We start from the raw sequence: 22958 nt of genomic DNA on the forward strand, positions 1-22958 counted from the left end.
CTGTTTCCCCCTTCTCCTACCCTCAAGCTTTCCCAGTATCAGGGTCTTTTCCAATGAATTGGCTTTTTTCCCCCTTTGTCTTTATCAGCCATGCTGCTATGGCTGATATATGTGAAATATTAGCCATGGATGTGAAATATTAGTTCCCTGACTAAGGATCGAACTTGCCTCCCCCTGCATTGAAAGCACGGAGTCTTAACCACTGACCTGCCAGGGAAGTCCTATAACAAATCTCACATTTAACAGATTTTTCCGATGATTTTGCATGTCTCTTTCCATCTCTGAACTTCAGTTTCAATCATTTATGAGGACAGAAGATTGGGTTATAGTATCTTCAAAATCCTTAAAAGTAGAGCATTCCATGTTTCTACCAATATTTAAAAATTACCTTTTGTTATTATGCATAATACAGAAAATTCTGATATAAGGCGATCTTGGGCATCATGCTAGTTCTAAGTTCAGATACTAACCAGGCTTTCTTTTCTCATTGCTATAGGCCATTCACATACTGCACAAATGATCCCCAAGGAGAACAGTACAGTCGTGACTGAGTTCATTCTCGCCGGGATAACTGATGACCCACAACTGCAGATCCCACTCTTTCTAGTGTTCACGCTCATCTACCTCCTCACTCTGGTTGGGAACCTGGGGGTGATCACGCTGATCCTGCTGGACTCTCGTCTCCACACGCCCATGTACGTCTTCCTCAGCCACCTCTCCCTGATGGACTTTGGTTACTCCACAGCCGTCACTCCCAAAGTGATGGCTGGATTCCTCACGGGAGACAAGGTCATTTCCTACAAAGCTTGTGCTGCTCAGTTGTATTTTTTTGCTGTCTTTCTGATTGTAGAAACTTTTCTCTTGGCCTCAATGGCCTATGACCGTCATGCAGCAGTGTGTAAGCCACTCCATTACACCAACATCATGACACCAAGGGTGTGTGCTTGGATGGTCGTAGGATGCTATGTCTTTGGTTTTCTGGAGGCCTCTGTTCACACTTGGAATGCATTCAGTCTCTCTTTCTTCAGATCCAATGTGATCGATCACTTCTTCTGTGATGCTACTCCTCTCCTGGCTCTCTCATGCTCAGACAGCATCAGAAGTGAGATGGTGTTTTTTATTTTGGCAGGCTTCAATATCATCTTCACTATTATGGTCATCTTGATCTCTTACCTGTTTATCTTTGTCACCATTCTGAGGGTGCACTCATCTGAAGGACATCAGAAGGCCTTTTCCACCTGTGCATCCCACCTCACTTCCGTCTCCATCTTCTATGCGACAGGCGCCTTCATGTACCTACAGCCCGGCCCCCGCCATTCCATGAGCACAGACAAGATGGCGTCTGTGTCCTACGCCATAGTCATCCCCATGCTGAATCCGCTGATCTATAGTCTGCGGAACAAAGAGGTCAAGAGGGCGCTAAAAAAGGCTGTGGGGAAAGCAAAGTCTCCTCTAAGATACATATTTTAATTATACAGAAACAAATAAGATGGTTTGATATAGTTCAATCAAGCTAGGGAAAGTATTGACTTGCTAGGCCAACAATTATGTAAAATTTTGACATACCTTCTCAAGTTATTTTTAAATCTGTGAAGTAAATGTGTGGGCAAAGTGAGATCTCATGAAAAATAACTTTGGAAGAGTCAACCACGAACCTGTAATATATAAGATTTCTTTTGGATTACATTTTATTGTACATTTGCTTCCATGACCATCCACATTCACATGCACATTTATGCTCACATGCCTATTGAAGTACATGCCCACATGCGTTTTATTCATGCAAATCACATGCAACTCATACGATTCATGGTGGACAGAAAACTGAGTTCAAGAGACAAGCTAGACTTGTCTAGTTTTATAGCATAATTTGAAAAATGCTTTTGGTGTCTGGTACATTCTTAATACATTCTTAAATGTAAACCTATATATTTTAAAATAGAAGTTATTGTTTGCTATGTGATATTAATTTTATTTTTAAAAACTTTTTACCTGAAGATAAACTCATTTCAATATTTGAACCAAACCACCTCATTCTAGATTTATTACTGAGTGCTTTTGTTTGGTTTATTCTTTTTTCAATGATAATAAGCATCATTACATGAGCATCTTTTTAAAACAATTTTCTTTATGGCCGTTGTGTCTTCATTGCTTCATGCTGGCTTTCTGTAGTTGTGGTGAGTGGGGACTACTCTTCACTTCCATGCGCAGGCTTCTCATTGTGGTGGCTTCTCTTGTTTTGAAGCACAGACTCTAGGAATGCGGGCTTCAGTAGTTGCAGCTCTAGGACTCCAGGATACAGGCTCAGTAGTTGTGACTCATGGGCTTAGTTGCTCCCAAGCATGTGAGATCTTCCCAGACCAAGGATGGAAGCTGTGTCCCCTGCACTGGCAGGTGGACATTCAACCACTGGACCACCAGGGAGATCACCGTATGAGCACCTCTATTTAGCTCTGTATTCATCTTTACTGACTCATTACCCAGAGGAACAGCTTCATGTGATAACTTTGATGAAAAAAGAATAGCGCATATAAGACAAGGGAAACTAAAGAAAACATATTTTAATTCACTGAAATTAAAAAAAAAACAAAAAACAAAAAAACCCACCAGCATTTAGTTTTACAGTAAGCCTTGACTCTGTCTTCAGATGCTCAGCCCAGGATACGTTTTATGTTCCTTCCTTCCTGTATACAGTCAGGTCTTCAATGGATAGATCAGGCTCAAATTAGAGGTTAAGCTTACTGATACTTACCACACTCTAAGAATAACGTAGCATGACTTTTTTTTTTTAATTTATTTCTTTTAATTGGAGGCTACTTCACAATATTGTATTGGTTTTGCCATACATCAACATGCATCCACCGCAGGTATACACGTGTTCCCCATCCTGAACCCCCCTCCCTCCTACCTCCCTGTACCATCCCTCTGGGTCATCCCAGTGCACCAGCCCCAAGCATCCTGTATCCTGCATTGAACCTGGACTGGCGATTTGTTTCATATATGATATTATACATGTTTCAATGCCATTCTCCCAAATCATCCCACCCTCTCCCTCTCCCACAAAGTCCAAAAGATTGTTCTATACATCTGTGTCTCTTTTGCTGTCTCACATACCGGGTTATCATTACCATCTTTCTAAATTCCATATATATGCATTACTATACGGTATTGGTGTTTTTCTTTCTGGCTTACTTCACTCTGTATAATAGGCTCCAGTTTCATCCATTTCATTAGAACTGATTCAAATATATTCTTTATAATGGCTGAGTAATACTCGTGTAGCATGACTTTTAAATTTGGGTATATTAGAACACTAATTCAGAGATCTGATAACTATAAAGATATATTTTACAAAGAAAACAGTATCAAATTAATTGAGTCTAAAAAAGATTTCTTTGAATTATCAATTCACTATATACTGGTTTTTATGTGAATATTTATTTCCAGGTCAAATGATTTAGAACACATGTATAATAGAAAACATATGAAAATGTATGTTTATTTCAAACCATGGACTTATATATGGGAAGCGTGTAGTACATCATTTTTTCATGTGCTGTCTAAAATCTGGCATCGAGAGCTCCTGTGGTTTGACTTGAAGGGCCAGCACATCCCGTTATGGAACAGCATAGATAATTAAGTATGTATACCTCAGAACCAAGTGAAAAATGTAGCAACAGATTATCTCTCCTGATCAGATAAGATCAGATCAGTCGCTCAGTCGTGTCCGACTCTTTGCGACCCCATGAATCGCAGCACACCAGGCCTCGCTGTCCATCACCAACTCCCGGAGTTCACTCAGACTCACGTCCATCGAGTCAGTGATGCCATCCAGCCATCTCATCTTCTGTCGTCCCCTTCTCCTCCTACCCCCAATCCTTCCCAGCATCAGCGTCTTTTCCAATGAGTCAACTCTTCGCATGAGGTGGCCAAAGTACTGGAGTTTCAGCTTTAGCATCATTCCTTCCAAAGAAATCCCAGGGCTCATCTCCTTCAGAATGGACTGGTTGGATCTCCTTGCAGTCCAAGGGACTCTCAAGAGTCTTCTCCAACACCACAGTTCAAAAGCATCAATTCTTCAGCGCTCAACCTTCTTAACAGTCCAACTCTGACATCCATACATGACCACAGGAAAAACCATAGCCTTGACTAGACGAACCTTTGTTGGCCAAGTAATGTCTCTGCTTTTGAATATGCTATCTAGGTTGGTCACAACTTTCCTTCCAAGGAGTAAGCATCTTTTAATTTCATGGCTGCAGTCACCATCTGCAGTGATTTTGGAGCCCAGAAAAATAAAGTCTGACACTGTTTCCATTGTTTACCCATCTATTTCCCATGAAGTGGTGGGACCAGATGCCATGATCTTAGTTTTCTGAATGTGGAGCTTTAAGCCCACTTTTTCACTCTCCACTTTCACTTTCATCAAGAGGCTTTTGAGTTCCTCTTCACTTTCTGCCATAAGGGTGATGTCATCTGCATATCTGAGGTTATTGATATGTCTCCTGGCAATCTTGATTCCAGCTTGTGTTTCTTCCAGTCCAGCGTTTCTCATGATGTACTCTGCATAGAAGTTAAATAAACAGGGTGACAATATACAGCCTTGACGAACTCCTTTTCCTATTTGGAACCAGTCTGTTGTTCCATGTCCAGTTCTAACTGTTGCTTCCTGACCTGCATACAAATTTCTCAAGAGGCAGGTCAGGTAGTCTGGTATTCCCATCTCTTTCAGAATTGTCCACAGTTTATTGTGATCCAACAGTCAAAGGCTTTGGCATAGTCAATCAAGCAGAAATAGATGTTTTTCTGGAACTCTCTTGCTTTTTCCATGATCCAGCAGATGTTGGCAATTTGATCTCCGGTTCCTCTGCCTTTTCTAAAACCAGCTTGAACATCAGGAAGTTCACAGTTCACATATTGCTGAAGCCTGGCTTGGAGAATTTTGAGCATTAATTTACTAGCGTGTGAGATGAGTGCAATTGTGCGGTAGTTTGAGCATTCTTCGGAATTGCCTTTCTTTGGGATTGGAATAAAAACTGACCTTTTCCAGTCCTGTGGCCACTGCTGAGTTTTCCAAATTTGCTGGCATATTGAGTGCAGCACTTTTACAGCATCATCTTTCAGAATTTGAAATAGCTCAACTAGAAATCCATCACCTCCACTAGCTTTGTTCGTAGTGATGCTTTCTAAGGCCCACTTGACTTCACATTCCAGGATATCTGGCTCTAGGTCAATGATCACACCATTGTGATTATCTGGGTTGTGAAGATCTTTTTTGTACAGTTCTTCTGTGTATTCTTGCCATCTCTTCTTAATATCTTCTGCTTCTGTTAGATCCATACCATTTCTGTCCTTTATCGAGCCCATCTTTGTATGAAATATTCCTTTGGTATCTCTGATTTTCTTGAAGAGATCCCTAGTCTTTCCCATTCTGTTGTTTTCCTCTGTTTCTTTGCACTGATCGCTGAAGAAGGCTTTCTTATCTCTTCTTGCTATTCTTTGGAACTCTGCATTCAGATGTTTATATCTTTCCTTTGCTCCTTTGCTTTTCGCTTCTCTTCTTTTCACAGCTATTTGTAAGGCCTCCCCAGACAGCCATTTTGCTTTTTTGCATTTCTTTTCCATGGGGATGATCTTGATCCCTGTCTCCTGTACAATGTCGTGAACCTCATTCCATAGTTCATCAGGCACTCTATCTATCAGATCTAGGCCCTTAAATCTATTTCTCACTTCCACTGTATAATCATAAGGGATTTGATTTTGTTCATACCTGAATGGTCTAGTGGTTTTCCCTACTTTCTTCAATTTCAGTCTGAATTTGGCAATAAGGAGTTCATTGTCTGAGCCACAGTCAGCTCCTGGTCTTGTTTTTGCTGACTGTATAGAGCTTCTCCATCTTTGGCTGCAAAGAATATAATCAATCTGATTTCGGTGTTGACCATCTGGTGATGTCCATGTGTAGAGTCTTCTCTTGTGTTGTTGGAAGAGGGTGTTTGTTATGACCAGTGCATTTTCTTGGCAAAACTCTATTAGTCTTTGCCCTGCTTCATTCCCTATTCCAAGGCCAAATTTGCCTATTACTCCAGGTGTTTCTTGACTTCCTACTTTTGCATTCCAGTCCCCTATAATAAAAAGGACATCTTTTTTGGGTGTTAGTTCTAAAGGGTCTTGTAGGTCTTCATAGAACCATTCAACTTCAGCTTCTTCAGCGTTACTGGTTGGGGCATAGACTTGGATTACTGTGATATTGAATGGTTTGCCTTGGAAACGAACAAAGATTATTCTGTCGTTTTTGAGATTGCATCCAAGTATTGCATTTCGGACTCTTTTGTTGACCATGATGGCCACTCCATTTCTTCTGAGGGATTCCTGCCCACAGTAGTAGATACAATGGTTGGCTGTGACGGGCGTGCCATAGCGCAGGTGGCTGCGACGGGCAGGCGAGAGGAGCCACCCCACGTCCGAGGTCAGGGGCAGAAGCTGGGAGGACTCCATGCCCAAAGGGCGGCGGCCAAGAGGAGTTACCCCACGTCCGAGGTCAGGGGCAGCGGCTGAGAGTACCAGACTGCCACAGCACAGGAACGGCAGAGAGGAGCTACCCCGCGTCCGAGGTCAGGGGGGGCGGCCGAGAGGAGATACCCCGCGTCCAAGGTCAGGGGCGGTGGCCAGGAGGAGCTATCCCACGCCCCTAAGCCCAAGGCCAGGGGCAGTGGCTGGGAGGAGCTACCCCCCCCCCCCCCCACACACACACCTGAGGCCAGGGGCTGTGATGAGAGGAGCTACCCCGCGTCCAAGGTCAGGGGCAGCAGCCAGGAGGAGATACCCCATGCCCCAAGCCTGAGGCCAGGGGCGACGGGCGGGAGGAGCTACTCCACACCCCTAAGCCCAAGGCCAAGGGCAGCGGTGGGGAGGAGCAACCGCACTACCAAGGCCAGGGGCGGTGGCCGGGAGGACAAACCCCACGTCCAAGGAGCCGTGGCTGCACGGGCGCTGGAGGGCCTAGAGGAGCTATCCCACATTGAAGGTCAGGAAGGGCGGCAGTGAGGAGATACCCCTCATCCAAGGTAAGGAGCAATGGCTGTGCTTTGCTGGAGCAGCTGTGAAGAGATACCCCACGCCCAAGTTAAGAGAAACCCAAGTAAGATGGTAGGTGTTGCAAGAGGGCATCAGAGGGCAGATACACTGAAACCGTACTCACAGAAAGCTAGTCAATCTAATCACACTAGGACCACAGCCTTGTCTAACTCAATGAAACTAAGCCATGCCCGTGGGGCAACCCAAGACGGGCAGGTCATGGTGGAGAGATCTGACAGAATGTGGTCCACTGGAGAAGGGAATGGCAAACCACTTCAGTATTCTTGCCTTGAGAACCCCATGAACAGTATGAAAAGGCAAAATGATAGGATACTGAAAGAGGAACTCCCCAGGTCAGTAGGTGCCCAATATGCTACTGGAGATCAGTGGAGAAATACCTTCAGAAAGAATGAAGGGATGGAGCCAAAGCAAAAAGAATACCCAGCTGTGGATGTGATTCTAGGAGTCAGAGAACTGAAATGGACTGGAATGGGTGAATTTAACTCAGATGACCATTGTATCTCTCCTGATAGGGAGGGGATATCTCCTTTTTAAGGAAAAGGAACTGACTTCTTCATTTTCTATGAGTTTTCCTTGTAAAATGCAAAAACCTCCTTGGAGACGTTAAGTGTGAAGAATCGTTTTTGCTACACAATCTGCAGTTCCCAGTGGAAAAACCAAAATGTCGAACCCTTTGTTAAAGACGTGTGATAATGTTAAGTTGGCAAGAGCAGAGCGCTAAACCCACAGCAGAACCTTCTAAGCACAAGGTCTGAGTGACGCACAGGATTTACGGTCATGAAGCCAGTCCTGAAGAGTCCTCCTCATCTTAGATAAAATCTTTAAAAATTCCCAAACCATTAATGTTTAAAATTGTTATTCTCCACATTTTATGTCATCATGAAAATGCGAATTAAAGCAACAATGGAGAATACTGCACATCTTTTAGAATGGCCAATGTCCAGAACACAGAAACACCAAGTGCTACCAAGGATATGGAGCAACAGGAACTCTCATTCATTTCCAGTAGGAAGGCAGACTAGTGCAGCCTCTTCAGAAAACAGTTTGTCAGTTTCTTACAAAGAGAAGCACACTCTTACTATATAATCTAGCACTTGTTCTACTTGGTATTTACCCAGAGGAATTGAAAACTTATGCCCAGGCAAAAGCTAGTTCAAGGATATTTATAGCATCTTCATTCATTACTGCCAAAATTTGGATGCATATATGTCCTTCAATAAATGAAAGGACTAATAAGCTGTGTAATTCAAACAATAGAATGCTGTTCAATGTTAGAAAGAAATGACCTATCAGGTCATGAAAAGACATGGAGGAGACAAATTCATGTTTCTAAATGAATGATACCAGTCTGAAAAGACTATCAACTATGTGATTTTGTTATATGACATCCTGGAAAAGGTAAAGCATTGGAGATGGTAAAACAGGTAAGTGCTTTTTAGGAGTTTGGGCTTTGGAAAGGATAAGCAGATGGAATACAAAGGATTTTTAGTGTAGTAAAATTATTCAGTATAGTATAATAGCGATGGATAATATCATTATCTAGTCAACGCTATGGTTTTTCCAGTAGTCATGTATGGATGTGAGGGTTGGACTATAAAGAAATTGAATGCAGAAGAACTGATGCTTTTGAACTGTGGTGTTGGAGAAGACTCTTGAGAGTCCCTTGAACTGCAAGGAGATCCAATCAGTCAACCCTAATGGAAATCAGTCCTGAATATTCTTTGGAAGGACTGATGCTGAAGCTGAAACTCCAATACTTTGGCCACCTGATGTGAAGAACTGACTCATTGGAAAATACCCTGATGCTGGGAAAGATTGAAGGTGGGAGGAGAGGGGGACGACAGAGGATGAGATGGTTGGATGGCATCACTGAATCGATGGACATGAGTTAGAGCAAGCTCTGGGAGTTGGTGATGGACAGGGAAGCCTGGGGTGCTGCAGTCCATGGGGTTGCAAAGAGTCGGACATGACTGAGTGACTGAACTGAACTGAATTGAATATCATTACATATTTGTCCAAATCCATAGAACAGACAACACTAAGAGTGAGCCCTGATGTAAACTATTAATTTTATGTAGTTATGATGTGTCAATGTGTGTTTATCCTTGGAAAGTTTCTCACTACTTGCTTGTTTTCTGTATATTTCAGGCTCCCTTACAATCATATTGATAAAATTCTAATGGACACTAACTTTTTGGATTGCGGCAGAGAACAAATACATGCTTGTTTTGAAAATTTTCCTTCTACACACAAAGAAATTTCCTTGCAAAATGATAGGAGTATATGGTGATTATCTACAATGCATTTTTATCACACTCTGTCCTTCCATCTGCAGAAACCTTTGGAGTCACTTGTGGCAGATGTCAGTATTAATAAGTGTAAGAATGAGAAGGTCTGGTCTCTCTTTACTATTTAGAAATGAATTTTTTGAAAACTGCTCAACCCATATATGATTGTAAGAAAAGCAAGAAATAAAATTTCATCAGAAGGTATGCAATATGCATAAAAGGGAAGTAAGATTAGTGTTGGGTGAATAAAGTTAAGTTGGAATGCTTGTGATTTGCTAGATTTTACTTCTAGTTGTATTATGGCTTCCAAATTCAAAGGGCACAATAGACAGAGAAGGATACTTGCTTCCAAAGGGAAAAGAAAAAAAACCCCACAGGACCGATGGAAGTAATGAAACCTTGTCTGAAGCCTTTGTGACTGGTTCAGTGTCCCAGCCTGTGTGTTACTTCCTGCTCTGATGTCCACATCAGCTGCTTCCAAGAATGTCAATAGCATCTTTTTGTTTATATTTTGAGAACAGACGGGTTTATTGGAGAAGAAATAGCAACTCATGCACCCATGACTTTCCTTAGGAAGTTCCCTAAATATTTGGTCCCCACAGGCAAGGTTTTAATTAAAATATTCAGTACATGAGGAATGGAGCTGTGGATAGATCCCCGGGGGACTTGTTACTGAGAGCTTCATGTCAGAGTAATGCCCTTCAAGACATCTGTCATCAGACTCTTAGATCCAAATCTAGTTTTATCCAATCTCACTATAGTGAGAAGAACCTGGTGTCCAGGGCAACCTTGTTCACTTAATTTTATTGCTAGGGGGTGTCAGTGCTGGAGGTCTTTTTCTTCAAAGTGACATTGTTGTGATTCTTCAGTAAACATGACCTTGGATGGCATTTTCTGATAACAAGAGGAGTTTTTTATATAGACTAAATAATATGCTAAGCATTTCACATCTTTTGTTTTATTTCATCCTCAAAGCACTCTGTAAAACATCAAGGGTGGTTCTTAATAATTTTGTTAAAAAGTTTTAGAAAGAGAGGCTAAGTGATGTAAAAGAATTCATTTTATTCCCATCTGAAACAAGAAATCTAGAATTCTGAGGTTTGACATGTAGCACCAAGGAATCCAATTATGGTCCAAAAAGGTGTAATAAAATGGATGAGATAAATCAGAGGATACAAACTTACAGTTATACAATGAGTGTCATGGAGGTAAAATCTACAGCATGGTGACTAGAGTCAGTAATCTTGTATTGCATATTTGAAAGTCGCTGACATTGTACAGGAGACAGGGATCAAGACCATCCCCATGGAAAAGAAATGCAAAAAAGCAAAATGGCTGTCTGGGAAGGCCTTACAAATAGCTGTGAAAAGAAGAGAAGTGAAAAGCAAAGGAGAAAAGGAAAGATATAAGCATCTGAATGCAGAGTTCCAAAGAACAGCAAGAAGAGATAAGAAAGCCTTCACAGCAATCAATGCAAAGAAATAGAGGAAAACAACAGAATGGGAAAGACTAGAGATCACTTCAAGAAAATTAGAGATACCAAGGGAACACTTCATGCAAAGATAGGCTCGATAAAGGACAGAAATGGTATGGACCTAACAGAAGCAGAAGATATTAAAAAGAGGTGGCAAGAATACACAGAAGAACTGTACAAAAAAGTTCTTCATGACCCAGATAATCACGAAAGTGTGATCACTCATCTAGAGCCAGACATCCTGGAATGTGAAGTCAAGTAGGCCTTAGAAACCATCACTACGAACAAAGCTAGTGGAGGTGATGGAATTCCAGTTGAGCTATTTCAAATCTTGAAAGATGATGCTGTGAAAGTGCTGCACTCAATATGCCAGCAAATTTGGAAAACTCAGCAGTGGCCACAGGACTGGAAAAGGTCAGTTTTCATTCCAATCCCAAAGAAAGGCAATGCCAAAGAATGCTCAAACTACCACACAATTGCACTCATCTCACACACTAGTAAAGTAATGCGCAAAATTCTCCAAGCCAGGATTCAGCAATATGTGAACTGTGAACTTCCGGATGTTCAAGCTGGATTTATAAAAGGCGGAGGAACCAGATATCAAATTGCCAACATCCGCTGGATCATGGAAAAAGTAAGAGAGTTCCAGAAAAACATCTATTTCTGCTTTCTTGACTATGCCAAAGCCTTTGACTGTGTGGATCCCAATAAACTGTGGAAAACTCTAAAGAGATGGGAATACCAGACCACCTGACCTGCCTCTTGAGAAATTTGTATGCAGGTCAGGAAGCAACAGTTAGAACTGAACATGGAACAACAGACTGGTTCCAAATAGGAAAAGGAGTTCATCAAGGCTGTATATTGTCACCCTATTTATTTAACTTTTATGCAGAGGACATCATGAGAAACGCTGGACTGGAAGAAACACAAGCTGGAATCAGGATTGCCGGGAGAAATATCAATCACCTCAGATATGCAGATGACACCACCCTTATGGCAGAAAGTGAAGAGGAACTCAAAAGCCTATTGATGAAGGTGAAAGAAGACAGTGAAAAAGTTGACTTAAAGCTCAACATTCAGAAAACAAAGATCATGGCATCCGGTCCCATCACTTCATGGCAAATAGATGGGGAAACAGTGGAAACAGTGTCAGACTTTATTTTTTGTGGGCTCCAAAATCACTACAGATGGTGACTGCAGCCATGAAATTAAAAGACGCTTACTCCTTGGAAGGAAAGTTATGACCAACCTAGATAGCATATTCAAAAGCAGAGACATTACTTTGCCAACAAAGGTCCGTCTAGTCAAGGCTATGGTTTTTCCTGTGGTCATGTATGGATGTGAGAGTTGGACTGTGAAGAAGGCTGAGCGCCGAAGAATTGATGCTTTTGAACTGTGGTGTTGGAGAAGACTCTTGAGAGTCCTTGGAATGCAAGGAGATCCAACCAGTCCATTCTGAAGGAGATGAGCCCTGGGATTTCTTTGGAAGGAATGATGCTAAAGCTGAAACTCCAGTACTTTGGCCACCTCATGAAAAGAGTTGACTCATTGGAAAAGACTGATGCTGGGAGGGATTGGGGGGGCAGGAGGAGAAGGGGACGCCAGAGGATGAGATGGCTGGATGGCATCACTGACTCAATGGACGTGAGTCTGAGTGAACTCCGGGAGTTGGTGATGGACAGGGAGGCCTGGCGTGCTGTGATTCATGGGGTCGCAAAGAGTCGAACACCACTGAGCAACTGAATTGAACTGAAGAGAGTGGCATGGCAAATAGATGGGGGAAACAGTGGGAACAGTCACAGACTTTATTTTTGGGAGCTCCAAAATCACTGAAGATGGTGGCTGCAACCATGAAATTAAAAGAGGCTTGCTCTTTGGAAGAAAAGTTATGACCAACCTCGACAGCATAGTAAAAAGCAGAGATATTACTCTGCCAATAAAGGTCTGTCTAGTCAAAGCTATGGTTTTTCCAGTAGTCATGTATGGATGTAAGAGTTGGAGTATAAAGAAAGCTGAGCACTGAAGGAGTGATGCTTTTGAACTGTGGTGTTGGAGAAGACTCTTGAGAGTCCCTTGGACTGCAAGGAGATCCAACCAGTCCATCCTAAAGGAGCTCAGTCCTGGGTGTTCATTGGAAGGACTGATGCTAAAGCTGAAGCTCCAATACTTTGGCCACCTGATGTGAAGAGCTGATTCATTAGAAAAGACCCTGATGCTGGGAAAGATTGAAGGCAGGAGGAGAAGGGGATGACAGAGGATGAGATGCTTGGATGGCATCACTGACTCACAAGACATGAGCTTTAGCAAATTCAGGGAGATGGTGAAGCACTGGGAAGCCTGGCGTGCTGCAGTTCGTGGGGTTGCAAAGAGTTGGACATGACTGAGCGTCTGAACAACAAAAAATCATCACTCCCAGTGGTTATTGCTTTATGCAGGACAAGATCTGAGCTGTCCTTACTAGTTGTCCTTACTGATCCTATGATCTATACCAGTCTTTCTTCCTGACAATCTCAGTGTTTGGGATGAGCATTTTGTTTGCTTGGATTTGTTTAAAGATTTTTTTTTTTCTGGAAAGAATGTTAAATTGCCAAAGAAATCTTGCTTACTATCCTATAATTACTTGGCTTCTTTAGATTCTGCCAACTTCTTTGACAACTTGAAGACTTACCATAGCTTTTTCTTTTTCAGGGTAGTCTTTTTCACGTTACATCTATTCAGGCCTTCTGTATTGACGGAGATGTTAATTGTCCTGAGAAAAGCATTCTGACCAGTTAGTTCAAAGTCGAGTTTTACTATTCAATCTCACGTGGACATCTTGTTCTATTTGTAATTAAATCCTTATTTGTGTGTTTGCTTCATGCTTGTCTTCTCTGGTAAACTTCCGCACGTGAGATTAAGAACCATGTTTCTTTTGTGTTGAGTATGAACAGCCAGGGCCAAGACCGACTGAACTCATTTGGGACCAATAAACAGTTGAATGAATAAATAATCCTTATCAGTGATGCAAATATTCAAGCGACTTAAGGGATGCAATAATTTCTATGATCTATTTGACTTAATGACATATTTCTATCCCTGTTACCCATGTTTAAGTCAATATGGGTTCCTAGAGGCAATGATGTAACTTGATTTTAGCATGATCAAAGAGAATTAGGACAAATTATATTAACATACTCATGGTCTCATGGGTTCCTGGAGGTAATGATGTAACTCAGTTTTAGCATGATCAAAGAGATAATGAAGTTATATCAGTATACTCTCTATCAATGGTCTCTACCAATAAGCACAGCTGGATCCCTATAGATACATTCATCACTTATTCTCCAACAGTGAGGTTAGGACTTGTCATTGCTCTCGTGGGGGCTTTCCCCCTGGGAGTTCCATGGGTACATAAGTCTCTCTCTCTTCAAGTTCTCATATGACTCCATTAGACCTTATATTATAGGCAGCAGACCACGTGCTGGAGTCCCTTGACCAACATCCAACTCACTGGGATTGTCAACAGTTGTCTAATAGCTATAATGGCCTTTCTCCAAACTGAGATATACTGAGAGCCTGCAGTAATGACCAGGGCAAATGCCTGCGAATAATGACTTTGATTATGATTATAGTGATGGCCCCTTTCAGGACACTCCAGGAATTCTCTTATCTTCTCATAACAGAAGTAGTCTTTCACGGAAGCTGCTGTTGGCGGCTACCTTTCTAGTATCTCCATTTTATGATCATATAGAATCTCAAAGCAACCAGGTGACTTATCTGAGAAGAGAGATCAACAGGTGTTACCACATAATTCATATTAGCTACTTCTTATGGAATTACATATTTTTTCTCAATATCACCTTGATCCAGAGGACTTTTTCCCTTTTGATCAAAGATTAAGAAGAACATCTCAGTAGAATGTCTCCTTTGTTCCATGGACTGAATTTATGATTTGAGACTCACATGTGAATGTACTGCATTTGCCTGTTGCATTTTTCAGGGAGCAGGTAAGCCTCTGCTCAGTCTACAGTCTGTATAAATTTGCAGGGTCAGATTTTTCTAGGAAAATACATCAGTGCACCTGTCTCCCTTTGATTTATGTTTAAGTCAATATTGATCTTTTTGAAAATGTTATTATGTGTCTATCACTTTTAAGAAGACAATATGGTGCATGCATCATGGACTTTTTAAGGAGAATATGTATTTATCTAATAACGAAATGAAAGGAACAAGAGGCTCTTGGGTTCCTGCCCTGCCATGTAGGACTTTGTATCACTGGGCCAAGTTGTCAGACTATCTCAATTTCAGTTTTCCCTTTTAGAATATGGAAATATTAGCTATTTCATCTAATCCCAAGGTATTCCAGGTGGCTCCGTGGTTACAACAAACAAACAAACACAAAACAAAACACCAGCAATGCAGGAGACGGGCTTGATCCCTGCCTCAGGAAGACCCCCTGGAGGAGGGAATGGCAACCCACCCAGTGTTCTCACCTGGAGAATCCCTGGACAGAGGAGCCTGGCGGGCTACAGTCCATGGGTCTCAAAGAGTCAGACACGACTGAGTGACTGAACAGCAACAGTGAGGGTACAGTTATTCTTTATTCCCATGAAGAGAGCATTATTTTTTTCCCTAACTTTGTTTGTTGTTCAGTCATTAAGTTGTACATTTGTCCCTAATAATTAATCATTATTCTGGGTGCCTAATGCCAGTAAAACTTCAAGTGATGGCTGAAGCCCAGGTTTCCTTATTCCCATAAACTGTCCTTTCTAGTGTGATATTTATAACTCTTATTTCCATGTACTTTTATAATTGCTGTATAAGCCTGAGTCTTCCTCATTCCTCTCTCTCTGTTTCTTCTCTTTTTTAATGTTGTCATGTTTTCTCCAGATTACAATGAATTTTCAAATTGAGATCAAATTTCATACTCTTAGAAGCTCACAGGAAGCTTAAGCTAAGATAAAACAAATTATTGTGAGTAACAAATGAGTTATGAGTCATTAATGGTGTTCCATAGGTTATAACAGGAAGGTGGCATCTAGAGAGGAGAAGTTGCTTAAGACTCTGTGTAAGTTTTAAAACTCTTGTTATTCTTTTGAAGAATAAATTTGAATTTTATCAAGGACATAGAGCATCTTGTCAGGAAGACTGCACTTTTTAAGTATCTCCTGGATACCAGTTATTTTAAGTGGCACAATCCATGAAAAACTTCAAAGAAACAAGGTAAAAAAGCCCGCCAATAATTTGAAAACTTTTTATAATTCTTACTCTCACCATTAGATTAATTTTATTGTAACAATGTACCTGAAACTAGCTTCTTTGCACCACCCCCCCCCCCCCCCCCCCCCCCCCCGCCATAGGAAAATGCTGGTTTAAGAATCACTCCTCCACTTTGTTGAGAAGAAAGAGGGTTACAAAATAAAATAAAATGAGTTTCAGTATATCTCCCTCCCCAGAATTAGGGACATCTAACAAGAGTATTGATTGGAGAAGGCAATGCACCCCCTTCCAGTACTCTTGCCTGGAAAATCCCATGGACGGAGGAGCCTGGTGGGCTGCAGTCCATGGGGTCACTAGGAGTCAGACCCGACTGAGCACCTTCACTTTCACTTTTCACTTTCATGCATTGGAGAAGGAAATGGCAACCCACTTCAGTGTTCTTGCCTGGAGAATCCCAGGGACGGAGGAGCCTGGTGGGCTGACGTCTAGGGGGTCGCACAGAGTTGGACACGAGTGAAGTGACTTAGCAGCAATAAGAGTATCAATTAAGGTAAGTAAGAACAAAGCAGATGTCTTCTCTGGATAATAAGGCCTCCCAGTCTCCCTACCACTGAAACCTTGTTGTTGAGATGTGAAAGATGGAGGAATTCTTGTCCTCTGGAGGACAGGAATGCAATCTGGGCCCAGTGATGAGGTTTGATCACTCAGAGCTTTTGTGTAATAAAGTTTTATTAAAGTATAGAAGAGATAGAGAAAGTTTCTGACATAGACATCAGAAGAGGGCAGAAAGAGTGCCCCCTGCTAGTCGTTAGTCAGATGTTTTATGTCTGTTACAAAGCTGAGGAATCTCAGGAAAGCCCTCAATCCCTGTTAAATACTGTCCACAACTCTTCATATCTCTCTTCTTAAGCCCAGCAGCCCCTCCTTCCCAACTCCGTAAATCATTCTACTATTCCTTCTGGAATCTACAGTCAGTCATCAGCATAACCTGATATACAGTAACTTTGCCTCCTACTCCTAATATAACCTTAACTTTACATTAACTACTTGTCCAGCTGAAATCTGTGTTCTGAGACAAGGCTTCCCTAGCAGCAATCTCAGTGGTGAAAATATTCTTACCCACTTTCCTCTTAACGCTGTATTGTTCCATGATTTTGAATTTGTAATATTTTCATACTTTGATTTTTTTTTCTCCAAGCTCTTTCGTTAAGTGATCTTACTTAGTTTTGTGGATTCAATATGATATGAGAGGGTTAAATCAATACCAAATGGCCAACATAGTTGGAATTAAAATCTGATGCAACTAGCTTAATTATTTATGCAGCCCTTCTAAGTTAGATGGCTAGAAGGAATCTGAAATTCACAACACCTAACCTGCAATCGTCTTTCATGTTCTTTCTCAAACATCTGCTTCTTCTACACCATTCCCTATAGGACTATACACAAAATGGAATCATTATTGTTCTTTCTCTGATGCCTACATTCAATATATCAGGAAATCCAGCAAGCTCTATTTTTGAAATGCACTCAGAATTGGGTAATTTCTCACTGAGAGCCTGCTCCAAGCCATCATTAACTGTTGCGTAGATTAAGAAGTTGAATACAAAGAATAATGAAATGGGTGAAAGCGTAGTAATCCAGACTTCATTCTCACATGGAATCTTTCCTTGTGACACCTACATTTTGTGTGCCTAGACACATGTTGTCACTATCTTCTAATAATAAGAATATTTACATTGGTTGAATCCTGTTAAGTGCCAGGCGATATTGTAATATCCACTTGACACATTAAGAAATTGAGGCTCATACACTCTAGTTAATATCCAAGATGACTCAGCAAATAATCAAGTCTTACTTGGCATAGCTGGACCGTGCACAACTTGAATAAAAGAGGACTATTGCTTGAAAAATTGCAAGAAGTATGGACGAATATGAGGCTGAAAGGATTTGGGGAAAGAAGCAAATGAATGAGTGAGCATATAGAATGCTCAACTTCACAGTTATCTGGAATTCATCAATAGCAACATACGCTCTGTAATCGGTACATAGACCATTAACTCTGTCCTAGTCATAATGTGTGGAAGCCTACAATGCCAGTTTGCATTATCACTTCAGTTTGATAATGAGTTCAAGAGAAAACTGATGGCCAACTGATATTGAGTAACACCCAAAGTCAGTTATCTAGTACAAGGTGGAGCTAGAATTTGCATCCAAGCATCCCTAGCCTGGAGTCACACTTTAAACAATTACTCTCTGATGTCTGAATTTCTGTAGTATCCCACTGCCTGGGAATTACATTCTATGTGTCCTATTATCCTCTGAGACTACTGAAACCTAGAAAATGATATATGGAAATTTGTGTCTCTAGAATATAACATTGTTCTTGATATAACGGTCTTCCCTGTAGCTCAAAGGGTAAAGAATCTGCCTGCTACACAGGAGACCTGGGTTTGATCCCTGGATTAGGAAGATCCTCTGGAGAAGGGAATGGCGATTCACTCCAGTATTCTTGCCTGAAGAATCCTGTGGACAGAGGAGCCTGGCAGGCTACAGTCCATGGGATAGTAAAGAGTCAAACATGACTGAGCAACTAACACTAAACTTGATACAATAGTGATTGCAGTGAAATGCATTAAATTATAGTAACCTATTTTATTGCATGAATTTCCTTGTTTTTGAAAATATGAATTGGGAGGCTAAAAAAGAAAAATGTCATTTTAACATTTATTTTTATTTTTTGGCCACACTGAATGGCATGTTGTATTTTAGTTCTCTGACCAGGGATCAAACCCGTGCCCTTGCTTTGGGAGCATGGAGTCTTAACCACTGAATCTCCACTTAAGTCCGCTAACAAATCTCATTATAAGTAATCTCTGCAATCATCGTGTAGATGTCTGTTTACAATTCTGAACTTAAGATTCAGTCATTTATGAGGACAGATGATTGGGTTATATTATCTTAAAAATTCTTTAAGCTAGAATATTCTGTGTTTCTACCATTGTTTAAAAATTAACTTTTGTTGTTACATCCATGTTAAACTGAGCGAATTCTCCTATAAGGTAGACCTTGGATAGTATACCTTATATAGTTATACAGTTATACAGTTACAACCCAGATCCACTTTTCTCATTGATATAGTGCATTTTGATAATGCATAAATAACCCCCATGGAGAATAGTACAGTCGTGACTGAGTTCATTCTTGCCGGGATAACTGATGACCCACAACTGCAGATCCCACTCTTTCTAGTGTTCACGCTCATCTACCTCCTCACTCTGGTTGGGAACCTGGGGGTGATCACGCTGATCCTGCTGGACTCTCGTCTCCACACTCCCATGTACGTCTTCCTCAGCCACCTCTCCCTGATGGACTTTGGTTACTCCACAGCCGTCACTCCCAAAGTGATGGCTGGATTCCTCACGGGAGACAAGGTCATTTCCTACAAAGCTTGTGCTGCTCAGTTTTTCTTTTTTGCTGTCTTTCTCGCTGTGGAAACTTTTATCTTGCCTTTAATGGCCTATGACCGTCATGCAGCAGTGTGCAAGCCACTCCATTACACCAACATCATGACACCAAGAGTGTGTGCCTGGATGGTCGTAGCGGCCTACGTCCTCGGTTTTCTAGTGGCCTCTGTGCACACTTGGAATGCATTCAGTCTCTCTTTCTGCAGATCCAACGTGATTGATCACTTTTTCTGTGACGCTACTCCTGTCCTGGCTCTCTCATGCTCAGATAACAACAGAAGCGAGATAGTGTTTTTTGTTTTGGTGAGCTTCAATATCACCTTTACTCTCCTGATCATCTTGATCTCTTACCTGTTTATCTTTGTCACCATTATGAGGGTGCGCTCATCTGAAGGACATCAGAAGGCCTTTTCCACCTGTGCGTCCCACCTCACTTCCGTCTCCATCTTCTATGGGACAGGCGCCTTCATGTACCTACAGCCCGGCTCCCGCCATTCCATGAGCACAGACAAGATGGCGTCTGTGTTCTACGCCTTGGTTGTTCCGATGCTAAATCCGCTGATCTATAGTCTGAGGAACAAAGAGGTCAAGAGCGCCCTAAAAAGGGCCTTCGGTAAAGCAACGTCTTCTCTAAGATTCATGTCTTAATTATATAGAAACAACAGTAGTATGGTTTCCTATACTTGCTAGGGAAAATACTGACTTGCTAGGTCAATAATTATCTAAATATTTTATGTCCTTTCTCAAGTTCTTTTTGAGTCTAGAAAGCAAACATGTGGACAAAATGAGTTCTCAGGAATAATAACTTTAGGAGAATCTGCCATGAACCTATAATTTATATTTCAAATTTTCTTTTAAATTAATTTTTACTGCATATTTGTTTCCATAATTACCCACATTCATATGTATATTTATGCTTATATGCATATTTAAGTACATGCCTACATGCATCTTACCAACGTAAACCACATGCAACTCACACACTCATGAGTGAACAGAAAAATGAGTTCAAGAGACAAATGGGACTTGTCTAGTTTTATAGTATAGCCTGAAGCAATGGTTTTGGTGTCTGATAACACATTCTTAAATATTAATCTGTATGTTTTTAAATAGAAATAAACATTTGGTATGTGAATTTAAACACACACACACACAACTCTTTATTTGAAGATATTTCATTTTAATACTTAATATATATCCCGAATATCCTTTGCTCTAGGTTTACTATGGAGTGCTTTTGTCTTATTCTTTTTTTCAATGATAATAAACATCATTATACGAACATTTTTTTTTTTTTTTACTTTTTATTTCTTTATGGCTCTTCTGGTTCTTCATGGCCTCGTGCAGGCTTTCTCTAAATGTGATGAGCAGGGGCTGCTTTTCCGTGCGGTGCACAGGCTTGCCACTGTGGACGTCTCTGGCTTCGGAGCGCAGGCTCTCTTGCCTGGGCTCCGCACTTGCAGCTTGAGGCCCTAGAATGAAGGCTCAGTAGTTGTGGCTCACAGGCTTAGTGCTTGGCAGAATGTGAGATCTTGCCAGACAAGGGATGGGACAGTCACCCTCTGCACTGTTAGGCAGACTCCTAACCACTGGATAACCAGGAATGACCCCATATGAGCATCTTTACTTAGCTCAATTTTCATCTTTATTGACACATTACCCATATTATCACCTTCATGTGACAATTTTAATGAAAAAAGAATAGCAGAGTATAAGATAAGGAACTAATGAAAACATGTTTTAACTCACTGAAGTAAAAAAATAACAACTTTTAAGTTTACAGTAAGCCTTGACTCTTTGTCTTCAGATGCTCAGCCCAGGACACATTTTATGTTCCTTCCTTCCTGTGGACAGTCAGGTCACCAATGGACAGATCTCCATTCAGGCTCAAGTTGAAGGCTGAACTGACTGATACTTACACACTCTAAGAATAACCTAACATAGTTTTTAGATTTGGGTATATTAGAACACCACACAATTGCACTCATCTCACATGCTAGTAAAGTAATGCTCAAAATTCTCCAAGCCAGGCTTCAGCAATATGTGAACTGTGAACTTCCTGATGTTCAAGCTGGTTTTAGAAAAGGCAGAGGAACCAGAGATCAAATTGCCAACATCCGCTGGATCATGGAAAAAGCAAGAGAGTTCCAGAAAAACATCTATTTCTGCTTGATTGACTATGCCAAAGCCTTTGACTGTGTGGATCACAATAAACTGTGGGAAAAAAACAAAACAAAACAATAAACTGTGGAAAACTCTAAAGAGATGGGAATACCAGACTACCTGACCTGCCTCTTGAGAAATCTGTATGTAGGTCAGGAAGCAACAGTTGGAATTGGACATGGAACAACAGACTGGTTCCAAATAGGAAAAGGAGTACGTCAAGGCTGTATATTGTCACCCTGATTATTTAACTTATATGCAGAGTGCATCATGAGAAATGCTGGACTGGAAGAAACACAAGCAGGAATCAAGATTGCTGGGAGAAATATCAATCACCTCAGATATGCAGATGACACCACCCTTATGGCAGAAAGTGAAGAGGAACTCAAAAGCCTCTTGATGAAAGTGAAAGAGTAGAGTGAAAAAGTTGGCTTAAAGCTCAACATTCAGAAAATGAAGATCATGGCATCTGGTCCCATCACTTCATGGGAAATAGATGGGGAAACAGTGGAAACAGTGTCAGACTTTATTTTTCTGGGCTCCAAAATCACTGCAGATGGTGACTGCAGCCATGAAATTAAAAGATGCTTACTCCTTGGAAGGAAAGTTATGACCAACCTAGATAGCATATTCAAAAGCAGAGACATTACTTTGCCAACAAAGGTCCATCTAGTCAAGGCTATGGTTTTTCCACTGGTCATGTATGGATGTGAGTGTTGGACTGTGAAGAAGGCTGAGTGCCGAAGAATTGATGCTTTTGAACTGTGGTGTTGGAGAAGACTCTTGAGAGTCCCTTGGACTGCAAGGAGATCCAACCAGTCCATTCTGAAGGAGATCAGCCTTGGGATTTCTTTGGAAGGAATGATGCTAAAGCTGAAACACCAGTTCCTTGGCCACCTCATGGGAAGAGTTGACTCATTGGAAAAGACTCTGATGTTGGGAGGGATTGGGGGCAGGAGGAAAGCGGACGACAGAGGATGAGATGGCTGGATGGCATTGCTGACTCGATGGACCTGAGTCTCATTGAACTCCAGGAGTTGGTGATGGACAGAGAGGCCTGGTGTGCTTCGATTCATGGGGTTGCAAAGAGTCGGACACGACGGAGTGACTGAACTGAACTGAAGAGTGGCATGGCAAATAGATGGGGAAACAGTGGGAACAGTCACAGACTTTATTTTTGGGAGCTCCAAAATCACTGAAGATGGTGGCTGCAACCATGAAATTAAAAGAGGCTTGCTCCTTGGAAGAAAAGTTATGACCAACCTCGACAGCATAGTA

General features: G+C 41.4%; 2 protein-coding genes across 2 annotated transcripts; both read left to right on the forward strand.

Moving 5' to 3' along the window:
- Positions 1-516: 516 nt before the first annotated feature.
- On the forward strand, positions 517-1470 carry LOC113905986 (olfactory receptor 5B12-like). The gene has a single exon (XM_027564019.1). The coding sequence runs from the start codon at positions 517-519 to the stop codon at positions 1468-1470; it is 954 nt and encodes a 317-aa protein (XP_027419820.1).
- Positions 1471-19220: 17750 nt separating this feature from the next.
- Positions 19221-20165, forward strand: LOC113904618 (olfactory receptor 5B12-like). Its single transcript, XM_027561746.1, has one exon. It carries the CDS (start codon positions 19221-19223, stop codon positions 20163-20165), a length of 945 nt encoding a protein of 314 aa, XP_027417547.1.
- The last annotated feature ends 2793 nt before the right edge of the window (positions 20166-22958 follow it).

The sequence above is a fragment of the Bos indicus x Bos taurus genome, chromosome 15, assembly GCF_003369695.1.
Source record: "Bos indicus x Bos taurus breed Angus x Brahman F1 hybrid chromosome 15, Bos_hybrid_MaternalHap_v2.0, whole genome shotgun sequence".
NCBI classification, from domain to species: domain Eukaryota; kingdom Metazoa; phylum Chordata; class Mammalia; order Artiodactyla; family Bovidae; genus Bos; species Bos indicus x Bos taurus.

Bases quoted from the DNA above. Each gene is read 5' to 3' on its own strand.
- LOC113905986 (XM_027564019.1), top strand. From the start codon at position 517: ATGATCCCCAAGGAGAACAGTACAGTCGTGACTGAGTTCATTCTCGCC.
- LOC113904618 (XM_027561746.1), top strand. From the start codon at position 19,221: ATGGAGAATAGTACAGTCGTGACTGAGTTCATTCTTGCCGGGATAACT.